The sequence below is a fragment of the Protomyctophum bolini genome (assembly GCF_963924005.1).
Source record: "Protomyctophum bolini genome assembly, chromosome: 23".
Lineage (NCBI taxonomy): Eukaryota > Metazoa > Chordata > Actinopteri > Myctophiformes > Myctophidae > Protomyctophum > Protomyctophum bolini.
The window spans coordinates 14,599,596-14,624,828 of NC_137884.1; the positions used below are offsets into that span (position 1 = coordinate 14,599,596).

General features: G+C 43.8%; 1 protein-coding gene across 1 annotated transcript; it reads left to right on the forward strand.

The window, feature by feature from the left end:
- Window positions 1-1,735: 1,735 nt before the first annotated feature.
- On the forward strand, window positions 1,736-21,046 carry LOC308310664 (beta-1,4-galactosyltransferase 2-like; the record flags this gene model as incomplete). Its single annotated transcript, XM_080757045.1, has 5 exons — window positions 1,736-2,181; window positions 2,266-2,502; window positions 6,341-7,067; window positions 10,975-11,086; window positions 20,872-21,046. Exons 1-5 carry the CDS (start codon window positions 2,164-2,166, stop codon window positions 21,044-21,046), a joined length of 1,269 nt encoding a protein of 422 aa, XP_080613171.1. The 5' UTR covers window positions 1,736-2,163.
- Window positions 21,047-25,233: the final 4,187 nt, after the last annotated feature.

Below are 25,233 nucleotides of genomic sequence, written 5' to 3' on the forward strand. Positions count from 1 at the left end.
GAGTGGTTCCAACGGATTGTGTGGCCCTGGTCTTTCCCTAGAAAGAGTCTGATCGAGGGTAGCTCCTGGGACGTAAGTCGGGACTTGATCACCCCGGCTGGCCGGGTCACCCAAGTGAGGGGTATGATGTTCGCGAGACCCGAAACCCAGATGACCTTGGGACATCTGGGGATACGTCCCAGTTGCATCCATGCAATGTATTTTCGTTCTGAAGTAACCACTTCAAATATACAAACACAAATTCTTATGGAGTTGCTCACTTTTAGTTCGTTCCACAGATTAACCCTGTGTTAGTCCTTGAAATATATATATATTTTTTATATTCCAGTTCCCTTGAGTTCGTATCTACTCTCCCTGGGTTTGAACAGATCCTGCATGCAGGTTGGAAGTAGCTTATTATAGATCTTATACATTATTGTAGCTGTGTTGAGGTTGACTAGGTCTTCAAGTTTCAGTGTGTTGTTATTTATAAATAGTGTATTTGTAGGTACATAGTATTCAGCCAAATTGATTATTCTTATTGCTTTCTTTTGTAAAAACAAAAAAAATAAAATGGGATACATTATTGTTTTGTAGGTGTTTCCCCAGATTTCAGCACAGTAGGTTAGATAAGGCAGTATTAAAGAGTTATAGTGTCTGGAGTGATTTTTTATTAATGTATTTGTAATGTATGTATTTCATTTTATACAGAATTGCAATGGTTTTTGATATTTTGGTTTTTAAGTTGTCTATATGGTGTTTCAAGTGAGTTTGTTGTCAATAATAATTCCTATTGCTTGTTCTATTTCCTTCCCACAAGGTAGCTTTGGTTTTGTAACCACTAGCTTACAAAAGGTTTTGTAAGCTAGTGTTTACTCATTTGCTTTGGCAAAAGGCGTAAGATCAAGACAAAACCTGTCTGATAGCATTTTTTAAATGTTAATTTTTTGGATTACCAGCCAAGATGCCTAGACCATTGAGCCATGGCCCAGGCCATCTGATAGCATTTTTGTCATAAGAATGCCATGATGCAAAAATCTAATCATGCTGAACACAATGCAGGAGTGGCAGAGAATGACATTTTGCTGTTACAACTTACCGTACTTAGTTGAACCATTGATTGTTTAAAAAAACCTGTGTCACTAAATTGCCCGTGTACATTACGCGGTTGACAGACGCTGACATTTTGCACGTTAGTCCCATGCACAAAAAACACTGAGCCCCTGGAAATGCCTGCTAAAAATATCACAACAACCCTGGTTGCACAGGACACTAAGCAAGTCGAGTTACAAGTGACCCCATAATGAGTATATAACTATGTAAATAATTAATATACTGTCCGATAGATATGGAATGGGACTTACAAGGTTAAAATAAATCTATCAGACCTAAACAAAGATATTAGACAAGACATACGGAAACGAACAAATAATATGGGAAACTAGAAAGATGCACTCTTTGGAGCAGCTGTAGATAGCTGTAGACTGTAGGCTAGTGACTGTAGACCACTGATTTTTCATTAGAAACCATTTTTTGTTTTAATTAAAAACCTGATTTTCAATAAAGATGAGTGATTTTTGTATTTTTTCATGTGTTTATGAGGTGACAGTACTTCATTAGACCCCTTGGTGTGGTTTTTATGTGCAATGATGTCTTCCCTTTGTATTTAGGGTTTCTTCCTGGGGGCTGAAAGTTTGACAGTCAAACCTGATGATCATGTTTTAGGGTGGGAAAAAACTCACTTTCTTTAGAGTCAGGACGGACACTCTAACCACAAGGCCACTTATGTAGGCTACATAAACTAGGCAATCAGGTTTGTACAGATGATGACTTTTTTGGAGCGCCCATTTCACCTGTTTTGCAACACCTGAACATCCACTGCCTTCTTCCTTCCGACAGAGAAGAGCGGAGGGAAGCACACAGAGCGAGAGAGAATGAGAGACAGAGAGAGAGAGAGAGAGAGAGAGTGGTCAGTTCACGAGGGATGACAAAAACCTGTCCGGTAGTGTTTCTGTTACCTGATAGCTAGTTCAGTAGTTAATGTCTTGACATTAGTGTTAGCATAACAAACTCATACCATGCAGGAGTGGCAGTGAATGACGTTTCGATCGCTGCTATTTCTTTGAACTGTCAGTTGTCCTTTATTTTTTTTTATTTTTTTACAACTCAAGAGGAATAGGAAAGATGCATATGATAAAGCTGGTAATAATAGGTACAATACTGTTTCAGTTGGTGGTATTATTTGGATTATGGCTGCATTCCAACTACATCTCTGTTATCCAGAAGATGACGGTAGTTACCTCTGTTAAGTCACATTACACTGACCAGAGGTTTGAGCCAGACTGCAACAAACCCCAGAATGCAACCATGACTTGCTGTCCAAAGTCCTCTCCTCACCTGGTGGGTCCATTTCATGTGGAGTTCAATTGGGACAGGACCATGGAGTCTGTGAAGACAGAATTAAGCTCTACTCTACTTGAAGGAGGACAATACAAACCACCAGACTGTATTTCACTTCATAAGGTGAGTAAATTCATGGAGGGATGAAAGTGATAGTAATAGGGACTTGATTGTTTTGTGTCTAATTAATTAAGGATGGGTGATACCGTAGATTACATTCTACATTTTACGGGGGCCAGTTTCGAATTGCAGCCATCCGTAGGTGCCTTTTGAGAGCGGTTTTGAAGGAGTCAAGGGATTTGCATGTCTTATGATTAATTTAATTTAATTTAATTAATTAATTAATTAATTTAGTCCCTTGTTTGTGCCGAATCTGGGTTGCACATGGTTTGTTGAACTCCCTCTGGTGTGGTGGGAGTGGACTTTGTTAACATTAAGGAAGTATTTAGACAGGTAGGTACATGGGTATCTTGGTAGACCAGACCCATTGCAAGATGTTGTACTCTGTCGTCAACCCTAAGCCATTCCAGCCAGTCAAAGTGGGTTCGGGGCGTGAGGCCAAGTAGTAGCCTGACCAGTTTGTTTTGGGATGTCTGGAGCCTTGTTTTAATTAAGGACCTTTGAGGTGCTGTGGTACCAAGAGGTGCATGCATAGTCGAAGAAACCTTGTACGAGGGCTCCTGTTAGGGTCTCAAGGTGTTTTTGTTGACCAGTGAGGAGATCCTGTATCATACATACATGTATAGGAATTTTGTTCTTTGGTTGACTTTTTTGATTATGTTGGTGGCCATTTTTATCACCGGAAAGATTTGCCTCCAGGATGGAACCTAGGTAGGTAATTTCATCTTTTCGTGTAATAATATTGTCACCCACTGTAACCAAGAAGCCATCTGCCTTGCTGAGATTACTATTTGATCCAAAGAGAATGGATTCAGTTTTTACCAGGTGTAAAGATAGTTTGTTTGAACTCATCAAACCCTGGATAGCCATACATGGAGAACACTGGATCATTAGATCTGCGTATATGGAGCCGGCCAGCAACTGACATTCCATATGTTGATCCACCCCCACCTGTCCTTCCTCTTCGATGTATCCTTTTTGACTGATACCTGTCCATTCAAACTAGACGACCCGTCCGGGCCACCCCAAAGTTATTAGTGCAGCTGCACCCGGCAACCGGAGAAAACTAGAGTTCTTAACAGGCCCGAAAATTAAGGCCCATCCCTAACTGGGCCCTCATCAAACCCTGTACTATCAAGACACTGCCCCCACTGCCACCCTTAGATCTCCATATATGACCTCTTCTGACATTCCATATGTTGATCTGACCTCATCAAACCCTGTACACTCAAGACATGCCCCATACATGGCCACACCTCATCAAGTCCTGTACACTCTAGACACTGCCCCCGCTGCCACCCTTACATCTCCATATATGGAGCTGAGCTGTTCTGATATTACATATGTTGATCTGACCTCATCAAACCCTGTACACTCAAGACATGCTCCATATATGGCCAGTACAGGTACATCTAGAAAAGAAAAGCTCTTATGTCAGACTACTATTCATAGACTATAGTTCCGCATTTAACACTATTGTACCATCTAAATTAGTGTTGAAACTCAGTGGCCTTGGTGTGGGCAGCTCCATCTGTAAATGGCTATTTGATTTTCTGACGGGTAGGCCCCAGTGTGTGCGCATAGGAGAGAGAACCTCATCCACAATTCTCACCAGAACGGGTGCGCCCCAAGGCTGCTGCCTCAGTCCTCTGCTGTACAGCTTGTTTACTTTTGATTGTGTCGCCAGATATGAGAATAACATCATAATTAAATTTGCGGATGATACCACAGTGATCGGACTGGTAACCGACGGTGATGAGAGGGCCTATAGGAGGGAGATAGAGGATCTAACTCTATGGTGCGATAACAACAACCTCTCACTTAACACCAATAAGACCAAAGAAATCATTGTAGACTTTAGGAAGTCCAAAGGTATCCATCCACACCCCCATTTCCATCAAAGGGTCATCTGTCGACATAGTTGATAACTTTAAATTCCTGGGCATACACATCACAGACACATTTACATGGTCACTCAACAACGAGTACATCCTCAAGAAGGCGCAGCAGCGACTGTACTTTCTGAGGCGCCTTAAAAAATGTGGCTTAAGTACTAAAGGTCTAGTGAATTTTTATCGATGTATAATTGAAAGTGTCTTAACTGGCTGCATCACAGTGTGGTACGGTAACACGACCGTTCAGGATTGCAATAGGTTGCAGAGGACCATTAAAACAGCAGCTAAAATCATCGGCACTACAGAATTACCCAGTCTCCATAACATCTACACCACGCGCTGTATGAAAAAAGCCCATAACATCATGGAAGACACCAGCCACCCCGCAAATACCCTGTTCAAACTACTCCCTTCCAAAAAACGCTACCAGAGCATCAAATCTCGTACCACCCGTCTCAGTAACAGTTTTTACCCCCAGGCAGTCAGGCTGCTGAACAGCTGACCTCGAACTGTATTGCACTTCATTTCACTTGCACTTTCTTTTCCTGTTTTTCGTCTTTTTGTTGTCCTGTGTATGTAAGATTGAGAGTGCTCTGAGCAAAACAAATTTCATTGTATGTATACTCTGTATTTATACAAATGACAAATAAACCTGAACCTGAACCTGAACCTACAGAATTCATTCCATATGTTGATCTGACCCCCCATGCCAAAGAGTCAGCGCTCACCCAGCAGTCTGCCCTTACCCAGGCGGATGCGTGCACGCAAGGGTGTCTTACTGGTAGTTAGTTACTGCGAGAGTGAGGTCTATAGCCAATACCAACTCGGGATTCCTGGATCGCTGCCCTCCACAATTTCCTATATCTAACATCAGGTTATTGAGCTCTGTAGTTGTTAGCTAAGATGTCGCGCTGCAGTAGTCTACACTGTAGGTGGTACTCTTCTTTCCCCTCCTGGCTTTGCCCTGGGTTGGCTCCCATAGAGTCAATTTACTTCCCTCAAGTTCTGGGTGCCTGACGCAGTGCCCTGCCAGCCTCATCATTCTCTTTGACTTTATCTGTGACCCGTGGTAGGTCCCCATAGAGGTCCACATTTCTGATGCGGTCCGTCCATGTGACACCTAGTGCATCCAATCGTAGCATTCTTGTGTAGACTCCATCCAGGGCTTTTTCCTGTTGTACTGTGAGGGTCCATGTCTCAGCCCCATAAAGCAGTACTGACTCCACAGTAGCTATGAACAGCCACCTCTTAAGGTCTTCTCCCATATCTGGTATATACAGTAGGATGATTATACCTTTTATTACAGTTGTTCACAGTTGACCTTATGTTCTGACGATCTGAATATCAGTAAAGATGACATGGCATATGTATTGTTTAGGGTACAGCCAGGTCCCATGACATGCTCTTTTCTCTCTGCTTTCCTCAGAGAAGTACTGTACCAAGACCCTGCATGTGTCATGTACTTCTGCCATGAGCTTATACAGTATGTTAAACTTCTATCTTTCACACACTTAGCACTAGAATGAAAATACATAGAAATGTAAAAAAGTCAAGTGGATGACAGAGTTCACAACAACTATAAAGAAAATACAATGGTTATCTTTACACTTCACATCATGCCCGATGGGAATGGTCATCTAGGGACCCCCAAAAGATCATGTGGGGAGTGGAGTGGACCACTGTCCTAAGAGATTATGGGCCCCATCTTCTGCCTTATGCCTTATCCCATGCCTATAAATTACGAGCCATTTTGTATTTTTTTCAATTGACTGGTTACAACCACCAAAATACTTAAAGGAAATCAGTGCCTACTAGAATTTGTCTAAGGAAGTAATGTGAATATTTTTAAGCCATTTATTTCTGTATCAAAATGTAATGTAATTGTGGTATTTCTTCACTGCCCCAACTCAATGCTCAACACATAAAAACATTTCCTTCTCTTTTAGGTGGCAATCATCATTCCATTCCGTAATCGGCATCGACACCTGATACAGTGGCTCCACTACGTCCATCCCATGCTGCAGCGCCAACAGCTGGACTATGGAGTGTACGTCATTAACCAGGATGGAGAGGGCACATTCAACAGGGCCAAATTGATGAATATAGGCTTTGCTGAGGCAATGAAGGACGGTTATAACTGCTTTGTTTTCACTGATGTGGATTTAATCCCAATTAATGACCGTAACATCTATGGCTGTTTTTCAAAGCCCAGACACCTGTCTGTGGCTATTGACAAATTTAATTTCAGGTTGCCCTACACAACCATCTTTGGAGGGGCCGTGACATTCTCCAAATCCCAGTACTTGGCCATTAATGGCTTCCCAAATGAGTTTTGGGGCTGGGGCGGCGAGGACGACGATATCTACCAAAGAACTGCCAGGATATTTCTGACAATCTCTCGGCCTGACATGCAGACTGGGAGGTTCAAAATGATCAGGCATGATGCAGACTTGCATAATGATCCAAATCCTGAAAGATTTGAACTGATTAAAAACACCTACTACACTATGGTAAAAGATGGGTACACATCCCTCAAATACAACGTCAAGAAGGTTGAGAAGGATAGACTCTACACGTTTATCACTGTGGACGTTGGCACACCTCCTTTCGTGGAAGTTACCGTGGAACCTACGCGCCTACTACAAAATACAACTACAAACTATACAGACTATAGTTATTAACTATAGTGGAGGTGAAGCTTCATGTTCTGTATGGAGACGAGAGTGGAGTTTGTTTTACATCAACTGTGTCTGTCACTTCCTCCAGTAGTCATAATTGACACAGTGGTTCTGCATACTGATAGTGTATTTCAGCCCTCTTACGGCTCAAATAACACCAACGTCGAACTACATAAAAAATGAAACAAACAAATGCTCGTATTAACGCCAAACCAAGAAACAAATCTTGTTGGCTGCATATACTTTAGGGAATGAGTCCTACGATAGAATCACAGCAACACAAACTGCAATAAAATCAATACATTCAAAGTCAAACCAAATATTGACTTAGATGCCACAATTCAGAAACAGTTCAGGAAAAAAAAAAACTTTCTCTGTCCTGCGACAAGTTCAAACGCTGAGCAGAAGTGTTGATGTTGCACACTCCTTAAGAACATGGAACAGGGCAAATACATGATGTAAAAAATATAACCAAAATTAGAACTTATATGGCAGTCTTTGTTCGGTTTGGTTTGTGCCCCATGTTTACACAGGAGATTTAAAGTAGAATACATGTTACCCAAACATTGTTTGGTGTCAGAATGTAGCCAATTGTGACTGGTTAGTTTCACCTATTCTCATGCAAACCTCCACTCCTACTACAGGTACAAACCAATGAAATGTGAACCATGAAATGTGAACAGACAGGTTTCTGGTGACTATTACTGCCTAGATTTTCAGTCTAGTGTTGTTTTAGAACCACTTGTAAGAGCCATTTGAGCCATGTATCTATTATGTGCTGTCATTGAAGGACTTAGTCAATCAAGGCCTTAGTTACCATGGTTACATGGAGGGGTATTTAACCCTGGCCCTAATCAGGTGCAGGTGTTGCTGACATGCAAAGGCAAACAGTTTTTAGACTATTATTTTGACTTATATGTTTATTTATTTATTTATTTATATGTAAAAGTATAGGGCTTTGGCAGCTAATAAATATACTTCAACTGAATGGACATGTTTGGACATCACTTTCTGGAGCACACGTCATAACTTCAATCCTGGCTGTAATTGGCAACCAGTAACGCCTAATAATGGGGTTTAGGCGCTACAATTAAGTCTAAAAACTGCCTTGGTTCCACGAAGACTAATAGGGAAGTCGAAGAACCAGCGGGCCAGTTTGGAGTGGACACGCTGCACGCACGGCACAGGACCAGGCACAGCGTGTGTTTGTGTAACAATCGGCTGCACGCAAGTTCTGCTGTTGGACTTGGGAGGTGATCGAGTCTGCAGCAGATCATCGGCACCAGACCATAGGACCGGACCGGTCACTGGACTGCAGTCACAGCAGCGGATCGGGACCGGAGTCTGACTGTACCGGACGGCCATACGGTGGAGAGATCACCCACAGCATGCTTCACCAACAAAGTGTGGTACGTTTCAGCGGTGCAGGGCCGCCGATGCAAACAGCGTGTTGTGACAAACTATATTGAAAATGGACCATTGACCTTTTCCTCACGCTTACAAGCAGCCAACAAATGACAATGGGGTTGAACTTGCGTCTGGTGATGGGGCTGTGGGTGAGGTCGAAATGACCCACAAAGATTTGATATTGACACTTTGCAAAGGGACAGAAGGGCAAAGCGGTAAAAGCTGAAGCTGTCTAACCCAAGAGATGTTGCCTTGTGGAACGATGAGCAATATTTAAATGAGGCTAAAAATACATTTACTTATGATGAAGCTGAAAATGCTTCCAAAATGACAAAGTAAAAACGCAGAGTTTTGAATGTTTTATGGATAAAATGGACAGATGGCTCTATGGTCAAAGTTCAAGTTGCCCTGTTGATAGTGATGATGATGATGATGATGATGGTGATGATGATGATGATGATATGTGCATTTCCCTAGCAGTGTTGTTAAACCTCAGTGGACAAAGTCTTGGTAACCAAATGTGCCATTTCTCTTAAAGAGGCTATTTATCTTATTAATAAGTGTTCTTTGTGCCTCAACACAATACCTCTCTTAATTATTTGCTGTGGATTTTTGGAGGTCAATATTTTTCATACTCGGGGGACCGGACCATGATCTTATTCAAAGATTGTTTGTGGACCTTCAGAATTTCTAATTAAGTACTCCTGATATAGACTATAGTGAAAAAGAGAACAACGTTGCCAGAAGTGATGTCCTCGTTATGCCTTTTTAAAATATTTGCGCTGCCTAACAGACTTTCTGCCTAACCGGTTCTGAACCTCAGGTTAATTACACAATCACAACAAAGCCTGTTCCTCGACTGCAGTGGTAGGCAACTACGTTTGTTCTTTATGTGAGTCTGTCTGATGTTGCATAATAAAAAATAAATCATATTCTCCAAATTACCTCATGGATCAGATATTATTTGTGCAAAATCAAAACATAATAGCGTTTTTTTGAGAACTTGAGAAACTCACTAGTCATGGAGTAACAAGGTATGCAGGTAATGCAGCATTGCTGGTTCCCTATCATCCAATCCAATCATTGAACCAAGGCACTGTACACTCGGTAACAAGAAATATACTACTAAATAAATAAAAATACTAAACAAACAATGCAAAATAAACAGGGGGGAGACATTTACAGTAATGTTTGGGTGGTGGTGGTGGTGGTGGCCTGTGGCTTGCCATCCCCTTAATGTTGAGTTCACAGCATACAGACAATTATGAATTGTCTAGACTAAATATATAATTTCAAAGGTGTGTAATGAACCGAATGGTGTTATTATTACACTGGATAACACATATCTGTATATATGACATGTGGCTGGCACAGTGGCAGACATGTGGCTGGCACACGTGCAATACTGAAATTGCAATGAGCTAGGATGAAACCTTGTAACAGCTAGGTCCTTAAAGCAAGGACCCTCACAATAAACACTTGGTCTGGGCTCCTATAGTCTATCTATGCTCATTGTGGCCTCGTCCTCAACCTCAGCGCAATGCTTTGAACACACTGTTTTGTGTTGTTTGTCTACTTGGCAGCTCAAAGGGGGGGGAAGGGGTGCATTAGGAACAGAATGTTCAACCCTGAAGCTGTCATAATGTTTACACTATGAATAAATACAATCCAAAAAATAATTAAAAAGAACATATGTTATAGCCTGCAGTGTGGTGATGAAAATATGAAAAACAAGTAAAAAGTGAAAACAAAGAAACAGTATTCAGATAGCCTAAAAGTTGAAATGAAAAGCAAATTATGCATTTCTTTGGTAGGCTACATTTTAAACTTCACATAATCTTATACATATTGAAGAAGCGTTGCTTTGTTATGTTTAAAATGTGATTTGTAGCCTAGCTCAGTGGTTATTTCAACTGGGGACTGTCCACCCTGATAAGCACTTGGAATGTAGGAGTTGGCATTACATTTAGTTTGACGATCGGTTCCACAGATAAATATTGTGACAATAGCAGCTCACATTCAAAATACAAGCTCACAACGCCTCACAACGTTGTGAGCTCTTTCTTATATAATTTGACAATTTGGCCAACATTGTTTGTTGATTATTTTTCATACAGTAGGCTAATTGTCTTTTTGGAGGTTTTAAAAATGTCTTTAAAGTCCTTAAATTGTCACTCCACTGTCATCTATTCTAGGGACACCCACAAAATGATGTGGAGATGCCACCTGGGGGTCCTGGGCGTGATCAATGCTAAATGCCTAAATTGTAATGCTCTTTGGCCACTCAGAATAGCCAAATGGCATTGATCACACCTCCAGGTCTTTAGTTTACTCAAGTTAGAGAATAAGACCTGGTACTTAAGACACGCAAAATACAGCCCTTAGGGCATCCAAATAACATTGGTTGGTGTTGGCACAAAAAACACTCCATGGGCAAAAAACGGCCATAGCCACTTGCCCTTAGTGTGCCCAATGTGCCCAAATGTGCTTTGTAGCACCCAGCCAAGACCTGGCCCGCAACAGCCCTGCCAATCAGACTCAGCCCTGGCATGACAGGTTGTGTATCGGTCTGGCGAGTACGAGACTGGGATTCAATCCCCGCTTACCGTATATGTAATCACTACATAAAGATTCAAAAAGGTTTTGTGGAGTAAAAGTACAATATTTGCCTCTGAGATGTAGTGTAGTATAAGTAAAAATAGGCTACTGGAAATAGGAAATACTCCAGTAGTAGTAATACCTAAATAATGTACTTTATTATTGTTAATTTATCAATTTCTAGAGTTTTGTTTGTTTCTTTGTGAGAAGCCCCACTGACACACAAAAATATCTCATAGTGATTTTGAATGACATACATACTGGGCCAATGGGCTAGGGGTGACCTCTAGTGGTCATAATGCGTACTCACAGGTACATAATGCGTACTCCAGAGTCCAGGCAGTTATCCATTTTGCAATCTGGGAAACCATCTGCAAAACAAAGGGAAAACAGACGTGAGTCAATAGTCTATCTCGAGAGACTATCCATTTTGTATAGGCCTAGTGAGTTAAGAGAGGGGTATCAGAGAACAACCACTGTAGAGGATGGGGCTGTTGGCTGGTCTCCTCCTTTATATTACTCCAAAACAACTTACACCCACCCACTTGTCACTCAATCCAAATGATATACTGTAAGTAATGTTAAGTGAACAGAGATATAATACAGCAGCTGTAGATGCAGTTTAATGTTGGCTCTATGCACAGTAGCCCTAGAACGGCTCTTGTTGTTTCATACAGTATGTACAGTATTTCACATACAGAGCCAAGAACACCCTGCTTGATTTCTGGTCGGACTTTAACATGCGCGGCCTAAATGTGATAAATGCTCCGTTTGTACTCACCCGTTAAATAATTCCAAAGACGTGGAGTAAAAAATGGTCCTCTAGTTTTATATCCATGTGAAAGTTCTGGCACAAAACGTGTATTTAGTAAATTAATCTCCACTGAAGATGAACTGACGTCCTGTTTACCGCAGACGTCATCACCAATTGACATGGGAAACAAAAAAGTTTGGGTCACACAATTGGCAGGTGCCTTAATTGCGATAGGTGCTGGGTAATTAATCACACCACCTGCCAATTGTGTGACCCAAACTTTTGTGTTTCCCTGGTCAATTAGTGATGACGTCTGCGGTAAACAGGACGTATTTGTAAAATCAGTTCATCGATTATTCCGGCCCCCCTCGCCCGGAGAGAAAGATGTCCGTGTGCATCTCTTGAAAAAGTGGAGATAATTGACTAAATACACGTTTTGTGCCAGAACATGGATATAAAACTAGAGGACCATATTTCACTCCACGTCTTTGTAATTATTTAATGGGAGAGTACAAACGGAGCATTTATCACATTTATGCCGTGCATCTTTCATTTCTACCAGGACCTGGTGCAAGCGATCTATGCCTGTGATACATGAAAATTTACGAAGTATAATTAAATGATCACAGGCATTCTAGGTCTATATGCACAGCAGTCATATTGGAAGGGCGTCCTCAGAGTTACTTGTTCCTATCTCACAAATAGGAACGTATCACCCCCACCCTCTCTCAGGTGTGAAATATATGCTATTTTCACTATTAAGTTCTAAATTACAATACAGCAATGCACTGATAGGCTCTAAACTACTTTTTAATACTTGAGTATTTACTTTTCTTTTATTGTATTATTGTTTCCCTTTAACTGTCTCAATGAATTGAATACACAGACTTAGGGCTTTTTGTGTTATTCTTTTAGCACCTTTTGTGTAAATTCGCACCACTGTCCCGTTTTTGCAAACTGTTAATGAAGTATTAAATCAATTTTAAAAGGGAAAGAAAAAAAAGAGGGAAAGTATTAAGTATATACCAGTACTTACTTTGTCCACCACTGTTTGTTGGCGCAGACACACAGGTGGAGGCAGAGAGCCTCATCATTATCCTATGGGCGTGGTCTCTGAGCTGTCCATGTTTCACTGTGCAGTGTGCAGATACTGAAGGCCGTGGATGCGTGTTTATATATAGTTTTAAAACAAAAAACAACAATGGTGAGTGAGTGACACGCTGTAACACTGATCACTGCATGCACAAAGTTCGCAGTTGTCGAACGATCAATGGATTACTTACTTGTTTTGGGGTTCAAAAGGGTCATGTACAATACAGTACCTGCATAGTCAATCGAGTTATAAAACATCCCTTTGTCCATGATTTACTCTATTTAGGTGAATTTATCCGGCGTTGTTAACTTGTTAGGGTTTGTGTTGTTGGGTCAGATTGAGGATTTTATTTAGCTTCCAATTGAATGGTTAACAAACTGCAAAACATGCTTCGTTAAGGCGGCCGGGTGGCTCGCTCGAAAATGTCAGCTACAAGCTCGCAGTCGCACCACGCCGTAAGCTTGTTAACGGTAAACTTTTTTTTGGGCGAGCTATGGATTGTAGTATACTAGGCCGCGGCGTGCATGTTTAGACTCAAACAGAACCAACGTGTTCCAGCAGGACGACTATATAAGCAATTGAGTTCAGTTAACTGAGATTACTATACTTTAGTTGTTCTCAAAGTAGGGTTCGGTTCAGGAATCCACCTAGCCCCGCAAGCAGAACCCAAATGTAGTAAAGTTTCTGACACTTTGTGTAGGGTTCCGAGAGGGGCTAGAATCCACCCTGACCCAGTAAAATGAGAGAATGTTAAATTACACTACGTCACATTCACTCTCTCCAGTCTCCACTGTTGTTAGTTCATGTGATTCATGTCCCCACCTACATACATAGTTACAACAATAATCTTTTCATATTTTTAATATTAATATTTCTTATGGAGGTCATATAGCAGCTAGGCCTACAGCATTTCAAACGGCCCGTGGCCTGAATAAACATGGGCCTGCCTGGGCTGGCCAAGGTAAATGATGAACTAGCCATCAGCCATGGTTCACAATCACATCATATGACAGTCATGTTTCAGGGCTAATGATGAACATGCTTGTAAAAAAAATATCGAGGGGCGAGATGGTTTAGTGGCGACCGTAACTGATAGCCTGCAGCTACCTATTCGAATGAGCGGTCTCGTATTCTTTGAATGGTTATGTACAGTACTAAAGCTAGCTACAACAGAACACTTCTATTATTGACAATACATACTCGTTTAACATAACATTGAAAGGTAATTCATAATTTCATACCATAGGCATTAGTTTACCTACGTGCTGACTGTGTGACACCGGGGCTCCACCGGGCGCGTCTGCCACTCTAGACGTTGATGCGTGTGAAATAAAGCTCGACTGCTCGCTCGAGGGACCAATTATGCCGCCATTTTCTCGCCGCTGGGGGGCGCTCGAGACACATCAGTGACACTAATACTATTCACACTGATCAATCATCAACCTCAATTTCGGACTGCTGCAGATTAAAAATAAATAAAATCATAGATTTCATGAAGTTTGTTTGACAGCACTATCATTATTGTTGGATTGGTGATATATTGTTTATGTGCAATTTAGTAAACCTGATCTTTCACTCTGTCTGCTCTTTTTTTCCCCCTAGTCTAAAAACCTCTTTGCCAAAAATAATCTACAAGCTGTCCGTTCAATTCTGCTACAAGAATAAATGTGTAGTGTGAATGGATAGATTAGTATATCACAAAGAATTTAAGCACCGCTCCTTGTAATTGCCAGCAGTCACCTTGACTCACTTCATTGTTCTTATTGTTTCAGAACCAGAGCGGTGGCCATACAGAAAATGGCTTCCCTCTGCCTGTGGGCAGGCTAATACCCAACACCCTTTTTGTTGGAGGGATCAACCAGAATGTGAGTTGAATCTGATGTCTGGATGGTGTACTTTTTAGTTATGTACTGTAGTAGCTAAGCTTGAAGCTGAACATTTGATCTGAAACATAACAGTATGGGTGGGTTCAGTGTCTTGCTCAAGGGCACTTCAAAAGGACAAACAGATGATTGATGTAATACGTTATTAACAAGTTAACAGTACAGTACAGTCAAATGTTATGCTTAAAGGATAACCAGGGGGCTCGTTTACATTGTCGTCCATTGTACACAAAAACATTAAACATGTAATTTGGCTGTCCTCTAAAGCAGGGCTTCTCAAAGTGGGGTCCAATGCAGTGGTGTGTTCTATCGTAATATATAGTATACCGTCCAATACAATTTGAAAATAATTGTACTGTAACCATCCGAGGAAGTGTATCTAATACGCAGGAGGAGGGTCCATCTAATGAAGACGTTTGAGAAAAACTGCTCTGAACACTGGTCCTGCTGTCGCAGATACGATCATTGTACATGCAATGATGTAGATGCTACAGTAAATATGGGAGCTTAAAAAACACTATACATGTAGTTGATCATGATCCTCCAGGGCTCCTTTCCCCCCCCCTCTGTAGTAAATTAAAGGTCACTCAGAGCGCGTCACAAGCTTGTACTTCATGTGGTTTTAAAGACAGTTAACCTGCTTACAATATTGTCTTTGTGTTCTTTCATGGTGGTTTATCAGGCGAACGAAGGCCAAATTTGTCGCATATTTCAAAGTTTTGGTGCGATCAGGTTGGTGAGGTTTGTCAGATACAAAGGGGTGATCTTCCAAGGGTGAGCATTACAGTTGAATACATGACAATCAGAATGCTGTAAGATAAAGATACTGACAGTTTGACATGCATGCAACAGAAAGAAATGAGTAAATTTTTTCACTGAACATTGCGATTGTGTTACATTCAGTCATTCATTTCAACAGTACTGATGTCAAAATGTTGGTATTTAGAGAACTAAGTTTTGGTCTCTTTTTCAAGGTATGGCTTTGTGTACTTTGGCGAAGATGTCGACATTCCGATGATTGCTGAGGTAAGTATTAATTACCCATCAGTGGTTCTCAAACGTTTCACGGACTCCCCAAATTAATGTATTTGGCTGCAGGCAGACCCCCCCCTCCTCCCACCTATCGGACTACCATCTGAACCACCTGCTATACTGGCACGCCTGGGGCCAATGTACACGGTTCTGAGGAACTATTAATTTAAATCACTAAAACAACTGGTTTGCACAAAATAATAAGGACAAACAGCAGAGGCAAAGAGCTCCTCCTAATAAAACAAGAGAGGGCCACACTAGGCCATGACATCAGTGCTCTGGTCCATACATGCAGCATGACACCGAACCGGAGCTGAAGGGCGCCACATGCAGTCGGCATACGAGGCCATGACTCAAGGTGCCATGCCACTGAACCATCAGCAGCTAATGGCAGACAAGGCCGTAAGCCTACGACATGTGGGGGGGGAAGAAGCAGCCTATCCCAGGGAATCTGGGATTCCCACTGTCAATGCCTGCCCTGCAACTAAGATTTAAGGAACATTCAGATTTTGCTAAAAACTTACATTTATCAAAAAAACACATGAAACCGTGCATACTGCATACCATCAATGAGTCTCTTGTTGCACCTAAACCCAACACCACCAGGCAACCACAACAAGCCAGCCAGCTACTCTGAAGGCTGGGTGTGGCTCCCCTTTATTCAGTCAGCAGTCAAGTGTCACAGCTGTCCTGAATATGGGTGATTGGGGTGTCACATCACATGTCTAGGAAAGCTCAACTCACTACATATGGTAAAAGTGTTTAAACTGATTTTGATGCCCTATTAACACATTTTGCTGGGGACCCCCTGGAACTCCCCCAAGGACCCCTGTTGGTCTCTGGACCCCACTTTGAGAACCACCGACTTAGAGTATGTTTTGTTTGTTTAAATACATAATTATAACACCTTCTCTGTACACTCTTTTCCACAGCAAGATATCTATTTACACGGGAGGAGACTTAAGCTGGGCCCTGCCATCCAGAAAAAGGGGGCCCCTCGCATCATTCGTATGTACTGTATACTATTGATCGATTGATTGAAGTATTTATTAACAGTTTGCAGAATTACAGTACATTCAAGCACAACTCCATACAACTGGACGACACCATAAAGCATTACACTTGTTTACAATAGGGTCCACCATTTTCAATTCATCAGAACATTTAGAGACGTACAAATATACACTTTTAGCCAAAAACAGTAAATCATCATAAGAGGAGGGGAAAAGGGAAAAAATAACACACATTGAGGGGAAAAAGTGGTGGGGGGGGTATTCAGATTTTACGGGGGCCAGTTTCGAATTGCAGCCGTCAGTAGGTGCCCTTTGAGAGTCATGGGATTTGCATGTCTTAATGACTGTTGGTAGGTCTTTCCACATTTTTGTGGCATAAGACAAAATGAATTTAGCCCCATGTTAGTGCCGAATCTGGGTTGCACATGGTTTGTTGAACTCCCTCTGGTGTTGTGGGTGTGGACTTTGGACTTCGTTGACATTAAGGAAGTCTTTTTTAGACCGGTACATGGTTATCTTGGTGGTGTTGCGAATCTTGTGGGGTGTACTCTGTCTTCAACCCTAAGCAAAGGACATGCAACACTTAAATTATGCTTTATGTTGTTATGTCATTCTATGTTTTAAATTCAGCATTTGTCACAACAAAATCTGTGTTTTAAGCACTCTGTAGAAGTTCAAGGTTGGACTGTATTGTTACATCTTGTGTACAGGTACATAAGAGTCTTCCTTGCAGACAATACAGCAGCATAGATAGCATAACATATGTAGAAATAGTAACATGTGCATGTTTCCCCTGAGTAGCAACGTTAGGTACATTTTTTTAACAGCTTCACAGTAGGTTATGTTCCATATAATACAACACAGTTTAGTTTAAGAAGATGGAATGTAGGCTAGGTTCCATATATACAATAAGATTAGTTTGGAAAGGTGCAATTTGAGCATGATAGTGCAAGAAGAGGGAGGGGGGGTCTAGCGTTTTCCTTCGCTCTGGTTCTTATCAGTTCGTTCAGTTCATCTGATTGTTCCAGTGGCTTTGAGACTACGAAAGCGTTTTCCATGCGGCAGCATCTCAAACAGTCTACGGTTGGGATGGCTTGGTTGGGAAGCCTATGACTGTGGTGTCGTCCACAAACTTGATCACTTTGTTGGAGCTGAACAGAGCTACGCAGTTGTGGGTGTACAGGGTTAGAGAAGGGGGTTAGAACACAGCCATGAGGGGCTCCTGTGCTGAGGGGCAGAGGTCGTTGTGCCCATACGCTACACCTGACGTCTGTCTCTCAGGAAGTTGAAAAGCCAGCTGCAGAGGTTTGTGATGAGACTGCTAAAGAGTCTGGCTCTTTAGCTTGCTGTCTAATAGAGCGTCGCTGTCCCGCCCCCTTTCAGAACGACGAGTGGCCCAGGTAATAATTCCCCATAGGCTTTTCAAAAGGTATTTATTTGTAGCCGCGGACAAAGCCAACTCGAGTTGTGACAAATCATGACAGTAAACACAATGTTTTGGGCCGATCAAATAATTAGAATGAAGAAAATAACAAATTGTTTTGTTACTATCAGCCCAAAACATTGTGTTTATTGTCATGATTTGTCACAACTCGAGTTGGCTGTCTGTGGTGTAAACGTCTTTAAATAAATACTTTTTGAAATACTGGGGAAAATGAATGGGGAATTATTTCCTGGGCTACTTGTCGTTCTGAAAGGGGGCGGGACTGTCTGCGACGCTCTATATGGATATGAACAGCATAATATGACTTATCTCTCTCCAGGTGAGAGAGGGTGGTATGGAGTGCTCTTGCAATGGCGTCGTCTGTGGATCTGTTTTGGCGATAAGCAAACTTTAGGGGGTCTTTTTTATTTTATATAATGTTGAAGATCTGCAGCAGCAGTCAACCAAACAAACGGACGCCTTTTCTGAGTAATGCTGAGGAAGGCCTACGTGCCGAAACGCGTATACTGTAGGCCTGTCACAATGAATACATAATAGCCTAATCAATTATTTTAGATAATTACAATTATTCATCATGATAGATTCAATGTTAAAAAGGTTAATACATTTTCTAATCTATAAAAACAAAAGTGGAAATAGATCTGCTAGCTCACAACACCTTCTATTTATGAGGTCAGCCATTTTTGTATATATTTTAGATATTTTCATATCTGCCTCGTGGAATCTACCAAGCCTAGAAGCCAAACACAAATCATATGTTCCAATGTTCAATGCTAAGAAAACACAATTCAATTCTTAATTATGTATAATTGTCAAGTAAAATGGCATTATTGTTACAGCCCTAACTACAGTATACAATTTGTTCCATTTTGTCGCCACCCAGGTCTCAAGCAGGACCGTCTGATTGGCCAGGCTCCTGCGATACACCCACCACCCGAGTACATTTGCTGCTTCTGTTCTTTCCTGATAGGGAACGGTCCACACGCGCCACATGGTATCAGTAATAGCCTGCCGGTGCCCGGCATGCCCCCAGCATGCTATACAGTAAGTAACATCTCTCTCTGTTGTCCTCAGACGAGCCCTCCATCGTCGTTTCCAGTCATCCCGGTTCTCCATACATCTGGCCAGTTCGTTGGTGCTTTGCACTCCTGCGTTGTTCTTGAGTACATACATACACATATGTTAGTGTGGGATGTCCTCGTGATGGATGCCCGTGTGTTGGTTTTCTAGCTCACCCTTGGTATTCCCTTATACAGAATCTTGTTGGTAACGTAACACTCTTGCTGATGTTAATTACCACATGCAGCATTTTGGTGTAGCACCCGTCTAGAGACTTCTGCAGGGTCGGCTTCAGGGTCCAGCATTCACTGCCGTATAGAAGAACAGACTCTACCGTTGCATAGAAGAAGCTGAGTTTGATTTGACGGGGGAGGTTGGAGTTCCATACACTGGTCAGGGCCCTCCATGCAAGTGCCTTCCTCACTTTCAGATCTTGCTCCGTTGAGTTGACCCATGAGCCCAGGTACTTCAGCACAGTGCCTCCTATTTTTGCCAGAGGTGGATCTTCCGGGGAGATGTTATAGGTGATAACCTCAGTTGATCTAAGTGACACCTAAATTGATCTGATGTTGAAATCTATGAGCTATTCAGAGAATATTGTTTGTGGATGTGTCTACTACAGTGGTTCTCAACCTGTGTCTTCATTGTGATACAGATAAATAGGAAAACATTCTATGTTAGATCCATTGATCCAAGTCAGAATGCAATTGATTGATAACATGCTCTGGAAACGCACACCGCCCATCCGAACGGCTGCCGTGTTAAGTGGTCAGATGAGTGGGCCACAAACGCTTTTGAGATTTTTGAGTGGGCCCTAATGCAGATCAGAAAAGGTTGAGAACAAACCACTGCTCTACTAATAAGCCAGCCAAGTGGTTGCTTGCTGTTAACGCCTTGACCTCTAGTTCTATCTAGTCCCTGGACCATCATGATCTGCTTGATCCCCACACAAAATTGTTGATGTTTGTCCTTTTCCTAGCCCTACTCCTACTCCAGCCTTCCTGGGGTCATGGTCCCACCGTTTCCCATGAGCTATGCACCACAGGCACAGAGCAATGTACACAATGCCTACAACCTCCAGGTACACACACACACACACACACACACACACACACACACACACACACACCTATCTTTGTGTTATACTTGACATCAATATTTCAGAACAGCAATATTGAAATGATGAGGCATTTTTAACCCTAAACCTAAAGCTGGAAATAGCCGATCTACAAGCTCTCAACGTGTGGCAGCACGATGCGTTGTGAGCTTGTAAATCTGCTGTTTTTGGTGTACGACATCAGTAATATAATTCAATGTTATAACCTTAAACATCTAAATGTTTAATCCTAACCCCAGTTTTTCCTAATTGTAAGCCTAACTCCCCAAACATCTTTTTGTAAAATGTCAAACAACCTCATTTTTTTCTTCTGACTGAGGACCAGGAAAGTAGCCATCATGTATATTTTCTCCTGTATATGTTCTCCCTTTACATAATTTCCTTCGCCCACCGCCACAGGGCGTGGCACCTCTTCGCCCACCGCCACAGGGCGTGGCACCTCTTCGCCCACCGCCACAGGACGTGGCACCTCTTCGCCCACCGCCACAGGACGCGGCACCTCTTCGCCCACCGCCACAGGGCGTGGCACCTCTCTGGCCAGGAGGACGGAGGACACAGCAGGTCAATCAGGTGACTCTTCACACTCTGTCTGTATTAGTGTACTTGGGATGAGTCTGACCCTTAAACTCACAAGTCAGGGGGCACGGTGGCACAGTCGGTAGTGCTGTCGCCTCACGGCTAGAAGGTCCTGGGTTCGATTCCCGCTGGGGATGCTGTGGGCTCCTCTGGGGGCGGTTGGCGAAAGGGCCTTTCTGAGTGGAGTTTGCATGTTCTCCCTGTGGGGGAAGGTACCCCCAGCCGGGGCACCTGATGGAGGGGAAAGGAACCGGTCGGAATAACGTGTTCCTTCCACGTGCTACGTCCAACAGGGGAAACTCCCCCCTGTCAGGTGAAAAGAAGCAGCTTGGACTGAGGTCAGTCCACTGCTCTGCCAGGTTGGCAGAGGAAGTGTAGCGCCCAGGATTACATTAGATAATTGACACTGGGTGAAAAAATGGGTTGCAAAATCTTGGGATAAAAATTTATTAAATTTTTTTACTCACAAGTCAGGAAGTGAGAACAATCTCCCAGCTTTGATTGCTAAAACTTAGAGGAAGCAAAGAAACAAACATGAAACAAATTATTGAACAATCAATTTGAATTCTTACCCTCATCCAGTGGCGGAAACTCCGTGGGTTCAGAGGCGCGCTTGAACCCCCTGGCATTTTGGCAAAGGCGCGACTGAACCCACTGGCATTTTGGCAAAATATATCTATATGCAGTATGCACTGCAGTAAATTATGCACCCACTGAAATGTCCCCTCCCCAGTGGTCATGTTGTCACGCACGTAGGCACATACCTTCACATACCTTTACAAGATAGGTGTTGCGCCGCCGCCCATGCCCGCATTCAAATGCTAATAAGGTGGCTTTTGTTGTGCTGCCCAGGTAGAGTACAAATGTCGGATACAGTACAGTACAGGGTTTCTTTCCATTTGACTACGATGATGAAGCACCCTCCAACCAAGAAGAGATTTGTTCAATCCATGCTACAATTCGGCGCCGCCTCCAAGACCCGGCTCCCACCACCAGAGCCGGCCACCGCCGCCTTATCGACTCCAGTGCCCGCTGCAGGCGCCGCTGCCGCCGCCAAGACCCGGCTCGCACCAGAGCCGGCCACCGCCGCCTTATCGACTCCAGTGCCCGCTGCAGGCGCCGCTGCCGCAGCCAAGACCCGGCTCGCACCAGAGCCGGGCGCCGCCGCCTTATCGACTCCAGTGCCCGCTGCAGGCGCTGCTGCCGTCGCCAAGACCCGTCTCCCACTCTGGCGGGATCTGGGAGTCCTAGAGGAGCCCGCTGCTACGGCCACATCGGCGCCCGCTGTCAAGGCCCCAATGCCCGCACCGACTCTGCCCGTTGCTGCCGAGGCTGACAGCACAACGGCTCTTTTAAGAGACAAATTTGGCCGGAGATATATACCCATCTGGAAAGAGACATATACCTGGATCACGTACGACTCCGCCATGCCCGCATTCAAATGCTAATAAGGTGGCTTTTGTTGTGCTGCCCAGGTAGAGTACAAATGTCGGATACAGTACAGTACAGGGTTTCTTTCCATTTGACTACGATGATGAAGCACCCTCCAACCAAGAAGAGATTTGTTCAATCCATGCTACAATTCGGCGCCGCCTCCAAGACCCGGCTCCCACCACCAGAGCCGGCCACCGCCGCCTTATCGACTCCAGTGCCCGCTGCAGGCGCCGCTGCCGCCGCCAAGACCCGGCTCGCACCAGAGCCGGCCACCGCCGCCTTATCGACTCCAGTGCCCGCTGCAGGCGCCGCTGCCGCAGCCAAGACCCGGCTCGCACCAGAGCCGGGCGCCGCCGCCTTATCGACTCCAGTGCCCGCTGCAGGCGCTGCTGCCGTCGCCAAGACCCGTCTCCCACTCTGGCGGGATCTGGGAGTCCTAGAGGAGCCCGCTGCTACGGCCACATCGGCGCCCGCTGTCAAGGCCCCAATGCCCGCACCGACTCTGCCCGTTGCTGCCGAGGCTGACAGCACAACGGCTCTTTTAAGAGACAAATTTGGCCGGAGATATATACCCATCTGGAAAGAGACATATACCTGGATCACGTACGACTCTACTAAAGACAAAGTGTTTTGTAGCATTTGCTCTGCAGCTGTGGCGATGGGTATTCCACTACTATCCAAAACAACACGCGAACATGATACATTGAATGCGTTTACACGCACTGGGTTTTCTTCCTGGCAAAAAGCCTTGGAGCGCTTCAAAAAGCACGAGAAATGTGACATGCATCGAGATGCCGCCATCGCCATCAATCACAGGCGGAAGGTTGCCGTGACTCCGCAGGCGTCAGTTTCGAAAGGTAAAGCAAAGAAAATGGCTGAAGCAAGAATCGCCTTGCTGGAGATCCTAAACCTTATCCAGGTCCTGTCTGAACAGGGAATGGCCATTAGAGGACACGAGACTGACACTGCGAACTTTGATGTCGTCCTACGCCGCGTCGCTGCGAGAAATAGCCCAGAGCTGCAAGCCTGGCTGGGCCGAACAGAATACAAGTGGCTGTCCCCCATCATACTGAACGAAATGATCGAGCTTATCGCTCATGCTTTGCTGAGAACTCTACTAAAGGACATACATGCTGCAGAGTTTTACGCAGTGATTATGGACGAGACAGCTGACACCACAGTCAAAGAGCAAGCATCTATCTGTGTTCGTTTTGTGAATGCCGACCTGCAGACAGAGGAACTTTTTCTTGGGTTTTACGAGACGGCGAGCACAACATCCGAGGCACTGTTCCTGCTGTTAAACGACGTGTTGACCAGATACTCACTGCCGATAAGTAAACTCCGAGGACAGTGTTATGATGGTGCAGCGAACATGTCTGGTTCCAAAACAGGCTTGCAAGCCCGAATGCAGGCGCTGGAGCCTCGGGCTCTTTACATTCACTGCACCGCACATGTCCTGAATTTAGTAGTGCAGGATGTTGTCGAAAACGTCAAAGTGTTTCGTGATTTCATGGTAGTTATTCGTGACATAATAACATTGATCAGAAATTCACCAAAGCGACTGGCTGCGTTTAAGGAGTTCCAGGACGACGATGCGCCGGCGTTGAGACCTCTCTGCCCAACACGCTGGACCGTGAGAGCTGCGTCGTTACAAGCGGTGCTTTCCAACTACAGTGCAATCATGGACTTTCTCGACGCTATGCATCGCTCAAAAGACCCAGCAGCCTCGAAGGCTGGTGGCTTGTTTTCGCTGCTAGAGACGTTTGCCTCCCTTTTCAACCTGCAGATGATGGTGACTTTTTTTTCACGAATGGAAACAGTCAACGCTTCTCTCCAAAGCCAAGATTTGCACCTCCAGCAAGCTGCAGACAAGTTGGACATGCTCAGAGGAGACATAACGTCTCTTCGTGAAGGTTTCCAGCCACTTTGGGAAAAGACAACTGCAGCAGCAAGGGAGTTGAAGGGAGTAGACGGCCCGTGTTTACCGAAAGCACCGAGAAAAGCACCCAGCCGATTCGACACTGGAGGGGCTCCTCCACACGTCTTCCAGACAGCAGAGGACATGCACCGACAGCAATACCTTGAAGTCATGGACACGGCATCATCATCCCTGAACTGGAGATTTAGTTCTTCGGTGCACCAACACATTGGAGCTGTAGAGGACTTTCTTGTCGGGAAGGGCGACTGCAAAACCATAGTGCAGTTCTATGGGAGTGATTTTGACAGTGAGCTGCTGACACTGCATCGTGACATGTTGCTTGCCATGGCAAAGCGGCATAGAGTTCCACTGTCTACCTTTGATGATGTCGTGCAGTTCCTCAAAGGTGAGGACGGGGGGACCGCCAGATCTACTTTAAAAGAGGCCGTAAAACTGGTGAAACAAGTGCTGACTGTCCCTGTCACATCATGCACCGCAGAAAGGTCCTTTTCAGGGCTAAAGAGACTAAAGACATATTTGCGAACCACAATGGGACAAGCGAGACTCAATCACCTTGTTCTGATAAACTGTCACAGCGATATGGTGATGGCATTGGACATGGACGAAATAGCCAACGAGTTCATCAGCCGTGCAGCTGTAAGGAGAAACACTTTCATGCTGAAATGTTGAAATAAGCGACCGCCACAAAGCGACTGCTTTACTGTTTATCATTGATAATGCTGAAATGTTGAAACAGAACAATTTAATGTTATAGCTAGGAGAAACACTTTCCTCGTACTTTAAATGGTACGTCAATAAGCGACAGCCACAAA